Below are 17,878 nucleotides of genomic sequence, written 5' to 3' on the forward strand. Positions count from 1 at the left end.
CTGACTTATGAAGGGCACTGTGATTACAGATACTAGTTTGACCTTCAGGACCGCCTTCAAGCCTGGCATTCTCCTGTGCCTACTTAATTATTCTTAAAAATGGGTTAAACAAACTTCTTTAAGAAATTATTTTAGATGTAGGTAATATACCTTCAGGCAAAAGGAATGGATTAGGTGAACTACTAAGATTTCTTTAGCTCTACTTTTTATGATTTATTGAACACATTAACAGAGCTCTGGAAATATTTTGGCATATTTTCCACCTGCTGACCTGGAAGGAATCACACCTGTAAGAAATGTCACCTCGGAAAATCAGTGTCGGAAATTTGTCCCTAAATCACTGGGTAATTTGAATTAATTCCTTCTCCTGAGTTTGATCAGGAATTGAGGAGTTCTTATTCGGTATGCCTGTTGAGACTGGAAGGGGGTTTGATGACATGGGGACGTGTGATATACTCATGGCAAATACATATATTTTTGTTTAATGCATAGGAAACAACGTTATGAGGACCATCCATGGGGTAGGAGAGATGATGACCCAGATGGTGCTGAGCAGAGGGTCTGTGTTTCCCATCAGCACCCCTGATATACAGCCAAGCATTCACCCAAGCAAGCAAGCCAGCCCTGCAGATAGTGAAGATGTGATAGTAATGGACACCAAACTGAAAATCATTGAGATTTTGCAGGTAATAATGATTGGTGAAATGTTGCATACCAAACATTTCACAGGACTTGACTTATTCACATAATGGCAAATTCTTGCTATTCACTGGGCTGTTCATTGTAAAAGTAACTCTTTGGTATGAGGAAGAATACTTCTCTGTGTGAACAGCACACATTTGCTTTGTGTATCAAATCCCAACTGCCTTGGGCAGTTCCTTGCTTGTGCCCTGAAGGAATGTTTCAGTGTTTTCTATAAATTCTGTGGATCTGTTGGTACCATTTTCACCTTTGAAGGAGCCCATTGGTTCTGACTTCTCACAGGTGATTTAGATTACTTTATTACTTGTCATCTGAAAGGCTCTCAATTGTTAGAGTATCCTCAGTACTGCCTTCTTTGGTTCCTTTAGTTTAAAACTTATGGTGAAGGACAGTGTTATGAAGTAATCACCTAAATAATACCAGTCTTCTCTACTGCTTCTCATTTTCATTTGCTTCTACGACTGAATTTTTCTACTTACTGTCTTGCTCTACTGATTGATGCCCGGGAGGATGATTCCAGGACCTTGTCCTATGCATTCCCTGAGAGAATCACATTTTGTCTCATCCTTTCTTTTTCCACAGCACATTCAGTGCAAGAGCACCTAGGATTGGAGAGTGTTTAATCCTAATTTGTTACTTAACCTGTGGTTTGTTGGTTATGGATTTTAGTCACATGGTCAAATTACTGCACATTAGCAAGTTTTCATATGCTGGGTAAATCACAGTAAATGTGCATATATATGATCCTAGTTCACAAGAAATACAAAATAATTCAATTTCCTTTAATATGCAATGAAGGAGGATTAATTTAAATCATGTTACCATTCATTATTACTCTTAAAGTATATTTTAGATTTATTGTATTATTGTACATAGCTAGTACAATGGTGATTAAAGCAATTCTATTCTAAGAAATATTTCAGTTTATAATAATTTAATTCCCAATCTATCCTCCTACTGCTTTAAGTAAAGGCTTTTTTACTTATGAGTTTCCATTCTGCCCTCAGCCAGAATTAAACAGATGGCCTGAGAGACGTAGTTGACTATGTGTGGACTTGGAAAATTCTTAGTTTTAAAAATCTTACTTGTGCAATTACAGGGTAACTTAATCATGGAAAATAAACAAATCCTATTGCAGTGGGTCTGGGAAGTATGTTTGACTTTAGTTATAAACCAAAGAAACAGGTTGCCACCATTTGTCACCTTTCAGATGACGTGTCACCTCAGCCTTGGTAAAGAAACATGTGCTTTCATCTCCACTGATTATAAAATGCGTTAAATGCTCTTAAAGCTGTTTGACTGTGTGCTTGCATTTCCTGTGGGCAGGGAGCATCCCTGTGGGATACACTGGAAGTCAGTTGATGGGCAGTCAGTTCTCCAAGTGACTTAAATCAGTATTAGTGTTTCCAGCCTGGCTATTTGCCTCCCTTTTACCATGTAAAAGTAGCACTTCCAGCTCTGAATTAGGATTTTTCCTGTATGGCTTTCCATTTCCACAGCTGAGCAACAGAAGGGCAGCTGTCAGGCAACTGGGAGGATGACCCTTGAGCCTGTCTTTGCTCTCTGCCCCACTTCTTGTCTTTATGGGGCATTGGAAGTGCAGCTGAAATGTGAAATAATTGGTGTCAACATGGATTGACAGAAGAAAAGTCTTTTTTAAAACTTCTTTTTTTTTTCCCATGTAGTTTATTCTCAGTGTCAGACTGGACTATAGAATATCCTACATGCTGTCTATCTATAAGAGAGAGTTTGGGGAAAACAATGAAAACGCTGATTGCTCCACAACATCCCCACCTGACACACCAGGGACTGCCTCAGGTAAATGTTGCTGTTGTGTTACAGTATAAAATAATTCCATGTAGAATTAGACTGCAAAAAATGAGTTTAATGACACCAGAAAGACGCATGCTGCTTGAAGTGGAAAAGCTTGTGGAAAAAAGAAAATTTTAAGGAATTCCATGAAAATAAGATTTTTGCTGGCCTCTCCTAACAGAAATGTGATTCCTTTTTCCCATTGTGACATTTTGTTCTCTTATTTGTGCTCTTCCCAAAACGCTGCACAGTGACAAATGGAGTGGAGGGTAGATCAGGAAGAATGGTTGGGGTTGGATGAGGACAGATTTAAGTGAGGTGAATGTGGTACAGGAATGTAAGTGACTTTTCAGGGAGCCTTCCCATGCTCATGGAAGTGCTGAAAAGGTCTGTGTGAACACCTGGAAGTAGGGGAGAATTGCTCTAATTGGAGGTGGACACATATATAATACTGGGTAGTAAGTTATATTAAAGGTATTCTAAAGGAAAATGTCAGTGTGGTAAATAATTTTGTTTATGATAAATATTCTAAAATTCATGTATGTACTTTAGAGGGGTTGGCTTATCTAATAAAAAAGGTATAAGTTTTAATAATCTCTGTCATTTGTGGCTCACTGCTGGCGGTTAGTACAGCTCTTTGCACCGTGTGGCTGTGGTTCATCTCTACAATTTGGCCCTTCCTCAGTAACAGTAAAACAAAATTTAACTCTGCCCCATGTCCTGTTTCTTCCCTGCTACTCTTGCAGACAGCGAATTTTGCCTAGTTGAGGAACGACTAGTTAGACCTTTACTTCATACCATCTGCTTTAAAGAGGAATAGAGTTCCATTTGGAACAGATTAAACAGTAATCACAGGCTTTTTTTTCTTTTAATATTTATTTTGAATTTTTTTCCCCAGCAATCGTTCCTGACATAGATGAAATTGCAGCTCAAGCTGAAACCATGTTTGCTGGCAGGTACATTCTCTGAAGCTCTACCTCTGTGTGTATATATCTGTTTGTTCCTGTTGGTATTTCTCATGGACAGCCTCTCTTTATTCTGTGCCTGTTTTCACACCCCTTTCTCTCCCTTTGGCTGTTTGTTATTGTATAACCTGTACATAGACAGGGTCCCCTGGTGGTCTAGTGGTTAGGATGCAGCACTCTCACCGCTGTGGCCCGGGTTCGATTCCCGGTCAAGGAAACTCCCCGGGCAGATGGAGCTCGTCAGCCCTGTAAGGCAATCCATCTAAGAGAAGGTCACTCTAAACAAACCTACGTCCTGAGAACCTCACTGCCACTGTCCAAGCTTGCTCGGCCCCGGCAGATGAACCTCAGGATTAAAGGGTGGGCTCAGTTCAGCACACACTGTGTCTCACCTAAAAAATCCACTGCGCAGGCTCGAAGGGTTAATGACCTTTCCCAAATCTTTGCTCGCGAAGACTGGCCATACCTACCTACACAGACAGAAAAGACCTGGATTTCAAACAAGGAAACAGCTCAGTTGGTCTGGATGGCTGTGGGATTGGAAATGACCATCCTCTTAGTTGTAAGAGAGTTGGTAGAAAGTTTTTTGCCATGTTCCCAAAGGCAGCTGGGAAATGATGTACAGGAGTATGGGCTAAAACAGTAATTATTTATTTATCTTATAATGCCTCACCCAGGTGCTCCTAAAGAAAGCCTTTTTTTTCCTAGTATACCTTCTGACTGTAGCCCCAAATGTCTTGGATCAGTAGGTTACTGCTGACCCTCAGTTTTTCTCCTAGACCTGTAGTAATTGCACTTTTTGTTTGAACCTATTAAAAAAATTATGTCAACAATAATCTCTTTCCAATGACTCCTCAAATTAGGAGTGGACCGCTTCCTTCTGGACCACCAGAGGCCTGTACATCACAACTTATGCTTGCAGAGTTTGGGAAGAGATTTCAGCTACACTGTGAACAGGGGAAAAAAAAAAAGCATGGAAAACACTCACACTGGAGAGTTATTACCATTATCACTATATTGGTTTAATTTTATGAGTATAATTATACCAGTAAAAATTAATTCCATTTAGACAAGGCCATAGACTTTAAAGTTTTTCTTGGAGCTAGGGAGAAGGATCTGCAATGTCGGCACTGTGATCTTACCTCTCTCAGTCTCTTATGCCTTCTCAGTCTTTACCAGCAGAAGCAATGCCTTCAAGTCGTCTCCCTGAACTCCCATAATGTAAAACAACACACAGCCTTTGGCATCTGCATCTTTAAAATGAACAGAGAGACCGAATAGTTTCTTGGAAACATTACTTCTGCTTTGATATGTTAAGTGTTAATCTGCTTTCTGCCGTTTCACTTTATGAATATGATTCCAGAAATATGATGCTTTTGGCAATTCTTGCTATTTTTGATCTTATTTTTTCTTAAATGAAATTTTAATAGCAGCTGAAAAAGGAAGAAGTGAAAAGAAAAGGGTCAAATTAATCTCTTGTGAAATGCAGTTTACTTCATTTAATTTGGATTGGGGATGAGCTTGGCACAACTTACGCAAAACATAAATTAATGTTTTTGCAATATGGATTTTAATCACAATATTTGACACATTTCACATATACTTCCTTGCATTCCATAGTGTCCATTCTGCTACAAGATTGCTGCAACAGCACATAACTGCAGGATTCAAGTCCTTATAAAATATGTTAAAGTGATATGTTAAAGCAATTTCCTTCCTGCAGCTGATTTCATTTGATTTTAAGAGGTCTGTCAAATGAAGGTTGCATATGCAGGGATATTTATGTATAAGGCTTTAATTTTTTCTGATTTATTTTACTTTATTGGGTGCTTTCCCCCCTCATTTTTCTTGCAGAAAAGAGAAGAATGCAGTTCAGCTGGACGATGAAGGGGGCAGAACTTTCTTGAGGGTCCTCATTCACCTCATCATGCATGACTACCCTCCATTGCTCTCAGGTGCTCTGCACCTCCTATTTAAGCACTTCAGCCAGAGAGCAGAAGTTCTGCAAGCATTTAAACAGGTATGGATGGGCACAGTGTTATTCCAGGAAACTGGAATGCAGGGAGACTTTCCAAAGCTTTGCCACCTAAACTGCTGGTTGTTGCAAGATGGTGTAGTTTCCTTAGAGGTCCAGTATCAGCAGACTTCTTTGACTATATATGTGCTGGTGTATATTAGAGTTGTGCACCCAGAAATAGTTCTTTCTGTGCACCCAGAAATGGTTATTTCTGGCATTGCATCCACTAGGGAAAATGCGGGTCCATGGTGAGCATCTCACAGGATGTAGTGATCCCTCAGGGACAGAGTCAGTGCCTCGTGTGTGGCAAGCAGGGCACAGGTGTTGGCAGTAAGACTTTCCCATCCTCAGAGCTGCTTAGGCTGGGGATAAAGCTCTTTTGTTATCCATGTGGTGTTTCTAGCTTTAATTCAGGTGTCTTTGCACCGTGCTCTGCCATCTGATAGAGGTATGCCCAAATAACAGGAAGGCAGTAATAGAGCCAAGCCTGTTTCCAGCTTTTGTTCTTCCCCTTTGATAACGGTGCATGTGCAGGCTCCATGTGTCAGGGGATTAGGATGGGGAGATCTGATGTCATGGGGCTGGGTGACAGAGACATCTCTGTTATGTAACCCTTCAGAACATATGTTGATAAGACCATCTGATGCTTATTTCAGGAGCTTGATAGCCTGTTGTCTCATCGTTATGTAAGATGTTCCTCTTGTTTAAAAGTAGATGAATGATACAGACCTGAAAAGCTTTTGTTGAATGTTTTTGTTGTGCAGCATAATGGCCTCCCACCCAAAGTTAGGCCTTGCTAGTTAGTGGCAAGGTAAGCAAGCACTGAGTTGCTTAACATGTTTTTGTAAAGGAAAAGGCTAATTGAGAAATAAACAAAAAAACCCTGCAGTGAACATGGAATATGAATGTCTGCAGATGAGCAGCATTCATAAATTCTGTAAAATAATAAGGTTTTGCCAAGCCAAGAGAGATGATGATGAAAACTTTGTTACACAATAGTGAATATCTGCCTGCATGTAATGCTCTGGGGTTTTTTTTTAAAAAATATACTTATCAGTGTTCTTGTTTACCATGTGACCTTAATCTTTTACATAAGTACAATTTCTTAATAGTGATTATTGATTTACTGTAAAGATTCTTGTTAGTTTTTTTTAATATTATCTTCATTAATAATCTTGGTCCAACAGAGAGTGTTCCAAAGAAAGAAAATGTGTAGGTCATGCTAAATCAAGAGCTGCAAATAACTGACAAAACCTAGATAACTTGAGCAGTACAAAAATAAAAGGTAAAAATGAGATTAATCTTAGAGGCATCCACTCAGATAGTGAGAAATTACATGAACCTGGAAGTCAGTTTGTCAGCTGTATTGAAATAAGTCTTTCTACTCTGACCTAACAGTTATTTTTCAATATTTGATCATGGTGATGTAGGTGATCATTTAAGTTGCTGGCCATTCTAACTTTTCTTTGGATGCCCTGATTCCTTGTCCAATCATCCTTTTTTGGTCTTTTTCTTTTGAAGTACTGTGCTGCAGGATTAGCTATTTCTGATGGTAGATGCTTTAATAGCATGTAACTATTGTTTTAATGCTGTGAGGATCATAATCAGTGCATCAGAGCTTGCTCTGAGCTTGTAAACTGCATATGCTGAAAATGTTTTGCAGTGTATTAAAGAAGGTGAGAGAATGTTGTGAATGTTATAACTATCCTGTTTTGGGCAACTCCAGTCTCTGGCTCTGCTGAAGGTTTTGGGTGAATGGGGGCCAAAAGCCTGTGTGTGCCATGTTTCTATTTCATAGAGGAGGTTGCATAAAGCACCTTAAAAGAGAGGCTTAGAAAGGGAACTGTTGAGCAAATTACTGTGCTGGTTTAAAGGTAAACCAGCAGGGGAAATGAACTCAACTCAAAAGAGAGACTGTAAGTCAGAATAACAATTTAATAAAATAATATAATAAGTACGATTATACAGACAAACAATTGGTTTTAACCCACAAAACCCAAATGTATAACCCAGCACCCTGGGGCATGAACAGAGTCGTGTTCTTTGGGCCCCCTGAGTCCAAAGGAAAAGGAGAGGGAAAAAACCTGTTGGTGAGAGTGCTGTTGCAGTCTGGTTGAAAAGTGGTGGTTGCAGTCCAGTCGAGAGTGGTGGTCTGCGGTCTGGTTGAGAGTGGTGATCTGCAGTCTTCCTCTGGATCCCACGAGTGGTTAAAAAGGTCCCAAGACTCCAAGATTATATATCCTCTAGTTCAGGCAGGAATGCTCAGTACCTCCCTCAGGGTGGGGGGTTCCTTAATGGGTGTGAGGACAAGAGCAACTCCTATCTCACAGGCCTCTTAGCACCTAGTTTATAGCCTGAGGAGTCAGGCTCTATGTGCAGATAGTGTAAATGGTTCATTGATAACCATTTCTGGGAAATGGCATGGAAGGCTATAGAATACACAGTTTTGGGTTACACCCATCCAGTGATGAACTGGTCTCAGCTGTCCTAACTAGGACAATTACCCAGGCATAAATGCTGGTGCTGCTGCTGTAATAGCTTTCCAATTTTCTCTATTTCCAGGTTCAGTTGCTGGTGTCCAATCAAGATGTGGATAACTACAAGCAAATCAAGGCTGATCTTGATCAGCTCCGCCTGACTGTGGAAAAATCAGAATTGTGGGTTGAGAAGAGCAGCAATTATGAGAGTGGAGAGGTGGGCGACAATCAGACCAAAGGGGGAGAGGAGCCACTGGAGGTGAGTTTAAAGCCTTTGCTGTCAGAGTTGTTTCAATATTGGTCGGTAGTTGCATGAACAGCTGCAAAACTGTGGTCTGGTTAACCAAAGTAGCAAAGTGAGAATGTGCAGAATTCTGGCTGAGCTTTAGGAATAGGCAGAAAAGGAAATAAAACCTCTTTTATCAGTGTGTTCAGTATTTTTTCCTGCTGCTTTCAGTAACTGTGTTCTTATGTCCCAGAGCTGCCTTCCTTGCTGGATAAGGGAGCAAACCACAATGTGTGGCAACACTCCGTAGCCAGGGAAGCAATTTAGGAATCACATGTTGGCAGATGGGTTGGTTTGCTGGAAGAAAGAAGGAGGAGAGTGTCCTGCATCTAAGGGAGATGAGAACAGTCATGTTTTCAAACATCACAAGTAATTCCACTCTTCACCAGACATAAGACTTGACCTAAGAATGTTGAGATTTTGTGGGTGAAGTAATGTTTTGGTTTCTTTGGCCCTTGTTATACCACACTCTCAGGATATACTGTGATTTGAGAAGCTGTAGAACGTGATCTGGGATCATGAAGACCTGGGTTTTTTTCTTAAAATTTCCTTGGTTTTTTTTTAATTTTGTTTTTCAATGAAAACTGAGGTCATAATGTAATCACTTACTCATGTAAGAGTAATACTTAACTCCAGTGTGAATCTTTAAGAAAACACAGAGTGTTGCAGGACTTGCTGTAATTGAGGTTTGTGGCATAACAGTAGATAGAGCAGGCTTTCCCACCAATATTTATTCCCACTTTTCCGTTTTCATCAGAGGAAGTGGGGAGAGATGAACAACTGCAATTTCTGACAGAGCACTTTCCTTTATCTCTTCCATGGTAGAATCTTCTCTGGTGTCAAGAAAAATAGATAAGGAAGACACTAGGGGAAGCTTAGTAGGAAGCCAAGTGGAGATTATGCAGCATCGTGGAGGCCACACGTTGAGGAAAAGGTGGTGCCACTAAGAAGAGACAAGATGTTTGTAGATATCTGTGACTACACTTGGCCTTTTAGATGGGAAAGCAGATTTTTGTTGGCTTCATGTGGGGAAAAATCCAACACTTCAAGAAAGACTAACAATTTCTTGTGACAGTGTACGTCTTACTCTTTCTCTGATCTAACCTAGCTGAATTTAGTGGTGTCAGAACTAGGAAGGAATCTGGGCTTTATGAGCTTAAGTATGTAGGATTTCATACTTTCTTTCCTTGAGCATAGCTCTAGCAGGAAAACAAATCTTCCTTATGTATTTAATGAATGGGAAAGGTAATGGGGAAACAGGATGCAGAATTGCAGCAGGATTACAAGGTTATTTAGCTATAATACATTCTAAAAGTGTAATAAGATCCTCTTTATTCCTATGGATAGTCTTGATAGCAGAGAAACTCCAGGAAGAGGGATTGTTTCAAGCAATGTGCTTGAAACAGAGGCATCTCTCAATGGGATATTTTCCGTATTTTTTCCCCAGGAGGCATCCCTGGGTCTGTGTGGATTAACAGTGCTCCAGTAGATGCACAATAATATCTCTGTCAGATCAGAGAGATTATTGTATCAGAACAGTAATACGTAATCTGCTGGTTAAATCATCTGGTAGTAATTCCCTGAGAGCTGTGCCAGATTACAATAGCTCAGAATCTTGTCCCTTATTTTTTTTTCCCTGTTAAACTATTCTTTAATAGTCAGCAAATGTTTTTACCTTGCAAAAAAAAAAAGTTAGATAGTCATTATTCTCTTTGAGATCTTAAGCCAGATGTTAGAGGTGACATGCTACTCATAATCTACAACGTGTGAAGCAGGTGGCTTGGCTTCAAGCAGATAAAAATCCCATGAGATCCATGCTTTCTTGAACTGGATGCTGGGTATTCAGCACTGAGCTGGATGAACCCCATGGTCTTTAGGGAATGTGCTTCATTTTCCTGTGCTTAATTTTTCCCAAGCAACATTAAATTGCACACAAGGGCTTAAATGACATTCCATTAATGTTAAGCATAAGTTTCTATCCTCACCAAAGCGCACTGGTAGATGTACATGACAGTTTTAAAATATAAATATTTTTTTGCCTTTGGGCTTCTGAGTCTTTCAGGGTAACTGTTTCCACCTTTCTATCATAACCTGTAGTACTATTATTATTTTTTTTTTTTTTGGAAGTCGTATGACTCCAGACATGGGATTTGTAGCAAAAAGGCCTTGTTTTTCCAAAAGTATCCAGAATTCTCCCCAGGAAAAATGGCAAATCTTGCATCCATGCCGGACTGTCTTGATAGAAACTGGAGAGCAGAGTTATAGGAAAGAGTGCTTGGAGTTAGGTCAGACATAAATTGGACACTGTATCAGATTAGGAAGAAATGCTGAAATTGGTCTTACGTAACTGAGCCTTGTTTGAGAAGGGCAAAGCAGATAAAGCATGTTCACTTGATTCTCTCTAAGGGTGGGATAAGGGTGTTCCGAGTCTGTATGGACACCATGGACTATGGAAAGTGTGATCTTTATTGTCCTGTTCCTGGAGGATGAATTGGTGGTGTGGCACCAGAAACACCGCTCTGAGGAGGAGAAATAGGCTCAGTGAAAGTGCTTTTGGGTGAAGCTGGAATGCAGTGCAGTGGCATTTGTGGGGCTTCTCATCTTTACCCTTCACTGAGGAAGTTCAAATAAATACAGTAAATAAGTAAATACAGCCTGTGGAGGGCAAAGCTCTGCCCTGGGGGCACTGACAAGTGCCTTGCACTGCTGCCCTGCTGAGGTGAGGGAGACTATTTCAGTGGCAGGGAACTGCTTAAGCTGAAAGCTGCAATCTGGGCTTCCACTGGGAACTAGAAAGAAAGGATCCTAAGGCTGACACAGAGTGATATCCCAGGAATTCTATGAATAGAGGAAGCAGTCTTTTTCAGAAAATACCATTTCCTAAAGGTAGAGTACTCAGGTGAGAACATTTCTCAGTGAGATCCCTATGCCTCCCTGTCCCCTATGGAAAAGTGTGACAGAGGATGTCTATCATGGGGCATAATGAGTGCCTTTGGTATCCCAGTGGTGTGATTCTCTTGATAACTACATCCCTGGCATACTCTTACAGGTTCAATAAACAGATTTTTATTTTGTTAAGAGAAAGGATGGATTCAGCAGTTTGATGCTGATCACCACTTCCAGATAAGACATATAGTTCACATGGATTATAAAACTGCTTTGATTGAGGAAGAATGTTGATAAAACTAACAGGTAAATTAATCTTGGTTAACCTGCAGTCCCACAATGGAGGAGGGTGGTTAATTATAGCAAAAAGCCTGAAATATCTTGCATAGTATTGATTCAAAGAGCTAGAGAGATGGCAACCTGCATACTAACAAACCTAAACAAATAAAATCCACTCTTGCAGCATAGATCAACATGACCACGCTAAACAGTGGTGCTGACACTGTTATAAACAGCCCCCATGGCCAAGTGGTGCAGCTGTTTTTACCTCACTGCAAATTTGGGCCAGATGGGATTTATAGAACTCCCCAACTTCACCATCAGCTAAGAAAGTTCAGAGAGAGGTTTCAAGACATACAAACATTCAGCTTGGTGTGCACGTGTGTGTTTTGGGAGATTTCTCTAAAACAGTAGGAAGTTTGAGGACACAATGAAACTCAGAAGTGCACCTGTTTCTTCTTTTTTTTATGCCATTCCACTGGTTTACATCCTTCTGGTTATACTTTCAAGCAGTCTCAAGATTTGCTGCAGTTTTTCTTCATGCTTAATAATTTCAGCATCCAAAGGCCAGTCTTTCAGATTTTTGTGTTTGTAGTTAAGAAAGGCTTACCATAGCTGACAGCAGGAAAAAAAAAAACCCAACACTGCCAGTATTCTTATTTGTGTAGATGTTGTTCCGTGTTTTGATTTGAGACATGAATGGAAAGGTGTGTGGGTGTTGGCAGATACTTGCTGACTTGATTTCTCTTATTTATCATACCCAGCTGGGGCTTTCTAAGAGCCAAGGCCCAGAGCATACGGCATCATAACTTGATGTTGCAGCTTAACATATGGTTCCTATTTGTTTTTAAATCCTTTCCTGCATCATCCAGAGACTAAGGACAGAAGCATCCTCTTCGTGGGAGGAACATCTCTAATTTCCACATGCTACTTGTTCCTGTACTGTTGAGAACTCCACTCTACTTATCTCAACTGCAGAGGTTGTCTTAAGCTCTTTCTCCAGACTTTTTAATGCTCACATACACAGATTTTGTAATCTTTCCAGATGTATTACAGATTTTTGGAACATGTGGTCAGTGCTAGAATACACTTATGGTCCATATTCTCACAGTATTTTAATTCCTTGGGATGTCTAGTCTGATTTAGGGACATATTCTAGTTTAGGATGATCAGAAGCATGAAATCATAAGAGTAGTTGACTCAAATTGCATTGGAAATTTGAAACAAAGGGAGGACTTGAATGTAAATCTTTTCATTCACTGGACCAGTGGATAAACAAATATTTTTCTTTATTATCTGTGTTATATCAATTCCTTTTGAGCTGCTGTAATAGTTCTTCGCTGACTGTTACTAAACACAATTAGTTCATGTTGAGGAAATTGCAATAAATCTCCTCTTGTCGTGTGCTCTTTATTACAGGAGTCAAACATTTTGAGCCCAATCCAGGATGGGACCAAAAAACCCCAGATAGACAGCATTAAAAGCAATAACTACAATATTGTTAAAGAGGTTGGTACACCCGCCAAGAAACTTGCTTGACATACTTGTTCGATAAGTAATTTAGTAATTGTTTTGAAAGAAAGTATTTTTGTTTGGGTTTGTGTGACATGGCTGGTGCTTTGCTTGCTGTCATGCTTATTTATTTGTTTGTTTGTTTGTAGATTTTGATTCGACTCAGCAAACTGTGTGTTCAGAATAAAAAAGGTCGGAACCAACAGCAGCGATTGCTGAAAAATATGGGTGCCCACTTGGTGGTCTTGGACCTTCTGCAGATCCCCTATGAAAAGGTTATTCTCATAACTTTAGTGGTAAAGAACATGAGCTCAATAAAAGAAAACCTCAAGAGGCTCAAGAGTCAATGTGAATATCTTTTAAAATTGAATTTGGTCAAATGTGGTAGAAACACGAAATGATGATTTCCTACCTTAAGAATAATGGGTCTGGGCTCAGTTTAAGTATGGCTGCCTGCACAGAACAGGTATTATTGAAAACTTAATATTTACTGCCTTGGGTGCCTGGATGTCATGGTGCTGTCATTCCTATAATAGGCAAACCTTGGATCTGTAGTCATTGCACAGTGAGAAGTATTGGTTTAACACAGCTCCTGCCAGGGAATCTAAATCCCACTCTTGGGTATTGATGTGAGTGCTATTGTAGATACATTAGGTGGACCAAAAGCTTTCAAGGGTCAAATCTGAAATAACTTCTTTGTTTCTGTGGTGGACATCTCTAACCTAGTTCCACTTACAATTTTTTTTTAACCAAGATAATGTGATTTTGTACTGATTTAGTGGCATGGAGCATACAAATGAATGATCTACGTAGCCTTTTAAAGAGCAGATCTTTTCTAGATCTTACAGGAAGCACTGAGAGAAGATAAAACTTTTACTGGGCTGCATTTTCCTGAGTGTTACCCACTGATGTTATGATGCAGACACTGGGTTCAGGTGTCATAGCAAAATAGTGCTTGTCCATAGAGGTGGTTCATCAAATCATAATTAGAATACTACATGAGAGGAATATAAAATGGGGATATAAAATAAACATATATTTGTGTGGGAGTACCGTGTATGAGCATATGTATCTGTGTAGGTGTGCACACACATGCACACATACATCTGCTTCTATATGTAGCTATATAAAAGCCAAACCTTTGCCAAAGCTTAAAATTAATGTGGGCTAGAGAGCTTTTTTTTTTTTTTTAAATTAAGCCACTTTGCACTTTTTTTTTTTAAACTAAGAAATTATAACCGGGCATTAGGAAATCTTACTTGGAGTTTTGTCCTCCTACCTGTGACTTCCTACGGTCAAGTTGATTCAGAGTAAGGTACAGCCACTAATGGCCTCTGGAGGGAACTAGATCAGTTGCTTTTGCCAGAGGGAGAATTCCTGCCCCATAGAGGCTCAGGAGAATTGGCTTGTTCCTGGCTGAATTGACCTTGTGTGGTTTTAATAAGTATCTTTAGGTGTGCCTTTGGGGCCCCTGGTGGTCTAGTGGTTAGGGTGCAGGACTCTCACCACTGCGACCTGGGTTCGATTCCCAGCCCCTCCGGGCAGATGGAGCTCTAAGAGAAGGTCACTCTAAACAAACCTACGTTCTGAGACCCTCACTGCCACTGTCCAAGCTTACTCGGCCCCGGCAGATGAACCTCAGGATTAAAGGGTGGGCTCAGTTCAGCGCATGCTGGGTCTCACCTAAAAAATCCACTGCACAGGCTCGAAGGGTCAATGACCTTTCCCAAATCTTCGCTCGCGAAGACTGGCCATTTATTATTATTAGGTGTGCCCATCTGATTTTGTTTGTCTTTTCTTCCTGCAGAGTGATGAAAAGATGAATGAAGTTATGAATCTAGCCCACACTTTTCTTCAGAATTTCTGTCGAGGAAATCCTCAGAATCAAGTTCTCCTCCACAAAAATCTCAACTTGTTCTTAACTCCAGGGGTAAGTATTTAATTTTAAGCAGAATATTATAACTGGAAGTAAATTTGGTCTTGGTGAAAAATTCCAGAGCTAAATAAATAATTTCATTAAGTTACATTCTCTCTCTTCTCTCTCCTTTCCCTGTTCTCTCTCTTCTCCCCCTTATTGTTGCTCTTTATGTAATTGTTTTTAATGTTCACATTTTACAAGTGGAAAACAACATTACTTGTGGGCTTTACTGGAAGTATCTATGAACATGTCACATCATCACATGGTGTTTAGCTTGAGTCTGATGCTGTGACTACGCTGTCATGAAGCTCGTGTGACAGCAGAATCAGACCCATTCATTTTTGCTGATGGTGCCCCCATTTGAATCAACTAATCTAAAATTCAATCTTTTATTAAATCACTGTCTTTACAATACACCTTTCTGTCACAGTCCCTTTGTATATATATGTATGTGTGTTTGCAGATACATTCACATAGGATGGCTCTTGCTCTGTGGCAGATCTACTGAGCAAAGCATGCTGTTATTAGATAGAGTTGTGAGTATAAAGATTGTAGATCCTGGCCTGTGTACATTAGGAAGCATTTGTTCTGTTATTTTTTATTTATGCTCTTTTGTGGAATTAGTGAATGGCACTGAGCTGACCCCAGTGGGGACCAGTGCCCAGATTCCATCATGTCTGACACAGACACTTCACTCAGGTGCCAAGTAGGGAGCTTGCTTGCACTTGCATCTCTGTTCTTTTGAAGTTGATTTCCTGATCATCCTGGTCATCATCAAAGTTGTGGTGCTTTTGTCCACATTATGGAGCAAACTTGGTGTGGATTCCTTTCAGATGACACTGAAGAGACGGATTCTCTAGGAGCACACCTGACTCATGAGCCTTTAGTCCAAGGGATCAAACCAGAGCAAGTTTGAAGGAAAAGCCCCAAGAATGCACAAAATCTCCTCTTGCTACTGATCTGTTCCTCTTGTTCTGTGCTGCTCACTGACACGCAGCCTTAGGCTCCCTCTCTTATTCCTGTGGAAAGAGATGTTCTCTCAGGAAGTGATCAGGCTGCACATACAATGATTGGCCTGCTGGAAATGCCTCTGTCAGTCACAGAGGGAGTCACAGCCACTAATCCTCTCACGTGGTTGCCTCAATGCCAAGTTTGATTGTGAGTGAGATGAGTGTGGTTTCAGGTTCCTGTATACCAAACTCACAGAATCACAGAATATGCCCGGTTGGAAGGGACCCACAAGGATCATTGAGTCCTACTCCTGGCCTTGCACAGGACCATTTCCAAGAGTCATACTATGTCCCTGAGAGGATCATCCAAACACTCCTTGAGCTCTGTCAGCCTTGTTGCTGTGCCCACTGCCCTGGGGAGCTTGTTCAGTGTCCAACCACCCTCTGGGGAAGAACCTTTTTCTACTGTCCAACCTAAACCTCCCCTGACACAACCTCAGGCCATTCCCTCGGGTCCTGTCATTGATCACCACAGAGAATAGGGTGCTCTAGCAGTGTATTTATGTGTGTATCTTCACCTTCCACATGGACACAGGTTTTGTTTATGTCCGCTTAAGGACCATTTTATACTCACAGGGAAGTGTGGAGATAATCTAGGCCCCAGATCATTGCTTAGTGACTGGGCTGGTGCATGTTGGATTTTCCCAGTTTCCCTTGACCAATGTGCCTTTCTCTTCCAATCCCAAAGCAAATCCGCTCTTCTTACAATGCTGTTTTGATTTTAACCTGTTCCAGCTGCTGGAAGCTGAAACCATGAGGCACATCTTCATGAACAACTACCTCCTGTGTAATGAGATCAGTGAGAGGGTGGTGCAGCACTTTGTGCACTGCATCGAGACCCACGGGCGGCACGTGGAGTACCTGCGATTCCTACAGACCATCGTGAAAGCAGATGGCAAATATGTGAAAAAATGCCAGGACATGGTAATGACAGAGGTAAGAGAAGGGTTCTCATGTTAATCGCTCATGTATTTTGAGGTTGGTTTTTTTTGCTCTTGGTACCTCACTTTAGAATTTTAAACAGTATCACAAATAATGAATATTTAGCAGACGTTTTTGGGAGTTTGATCTAATTTTGTAAGGCCATCTGTATAACTACTAGAAAGAAAACATGAGTGTTAGCATGGTGATACAGAGATGTCTATTTGTAGATGATGTAGCATGGAAATCTCAAAGTTACATAAACCTTCATTTTCCTGTACTGTAATTTAGGGTCTCTTTTACCCACCTTGTGGCATGGTTTTGCTGTGTAAGAGGCTTGTACCTCTATGGATTTGTCTAAATAGTGTTGTTGTAGACCACTTTTTTTCAGCATGTAACAATTTTAGATACTGGTTTCTGCCTTTTTTTTGTTTTGTTTTCTTCCAGAGCATTTACGTGAGAGTCAGTAGAATTATTCTAGCTTTAACTAGCTAGATTCTGTCTGACCTGGTAAATTCCGCTGAGTGGTTTGTGGACAAATCTTTATGCCATTAAAGTTCCTAGGAAAATACCTAATTGAGTTCTCTGCAATTAGGATTTGATATATAGTGAGCATGATATATGAAGTCTTCAACTTGCAGACACTTGTGCATTTAACTGTAATTATGTTAGCAGTTCAATGAGATTAATCAGCGATTAAAGTTGAATATGGTGAAAAGTCCTGGTAGGATCAGAGTCCGAGAACATTTTTCTTTACTTTACAAAGTGTTTTTCTTTTTTTATTTAGTGTTTGTTGGTTTGGTGTTTTGTTTTTGTTTTTTTTTTGAGAGTCATCTTTGCAAAGAAATCACAGATAAGCTCTAGTTGTGGTATGAACAAAACTAAGCCCTGCTGAAATTTTATTCCACAGCAAGAAGAGGGAAAACTTATAATTAAGAAAATAAAGCATCAGTCTACATGGATAACCTTTAATGGAATCCACCTCAACCTTTTCAATTTGACTGAAGTGTTTTAACATACAATTTCAATTACAAGCCTTTGATTTATATAATTGAAACAGTTCTTGTGCATTTTTGGTTTTAGATTTCTCCCC

The 17,878-nt window shown here is 40.2% G+C and overlaps 1 protein-coding gene across 1 annotated transcript in view; it reads left to right on the forward strand.

Annotated features, from left to right (window-relative positions):
* ITPR2 (inositol 1,4,5-trisphosphate receptor type 2) overlaps positions 1 to 17,878 on the forward strand; it is a 243,979-nt gene that overhangs the window by 87,918 nt on the left and 138,183 nt on the right. The window contains exons 22-30 of the mRNA XM_017829118.1: positions 493 to 686; positions 2,388 to 2,520; positions 3,413 to 3,470; positions 5,334 to 5,499; positions 8,059 to 8,232; positions 12,844 to 12,933; positions 13,086 to 13,211; positions 14,744 to 14,866; positions 16,600 to 16,800. Of these exons, the coding sequence (XP_017684607.1) occupies positions 493 to 686; positions 2,388 to 2,520; positions 3,413 to 3,470; positions 5,334 to 5,499; positions 8,059 to 8,232; positions 12,844 to 12,933; positions 13,086 to 13,211; positions 14,744 to 14,866; positions 16,600 to 16,800 (1,265 nt within the window). The remainder of the gene's footprint in view (positions 1 to 492; positions 687 to 2,387; positions 2,521 to 3,412; positions 3,471 to 5,333; positions 5,500 to 8,058; positions 8,233 to 12,843; positions 12,934 to 13,085; positions 13,212 to 14,743; positions 14,867 to 16,599; positions 16,801 to 17,878) is intronic.

The sequence above is a fragment of the Lepidothrix coronata genome, unplaced genomic scaffold (assembly GCF_001604755.1).
Source record: "Lepidothrix coronata isolate B3197 unplaced genomic scaffold, Lepidothrix_coronata-1.0 Scaffold158, whole genome shotgun sequence".
NCBI lineage: Eukaryota > Metazoa > Chordata > Aves > Passeriformes > Pipridae > Lepidothrix > Lepidothrix coronata.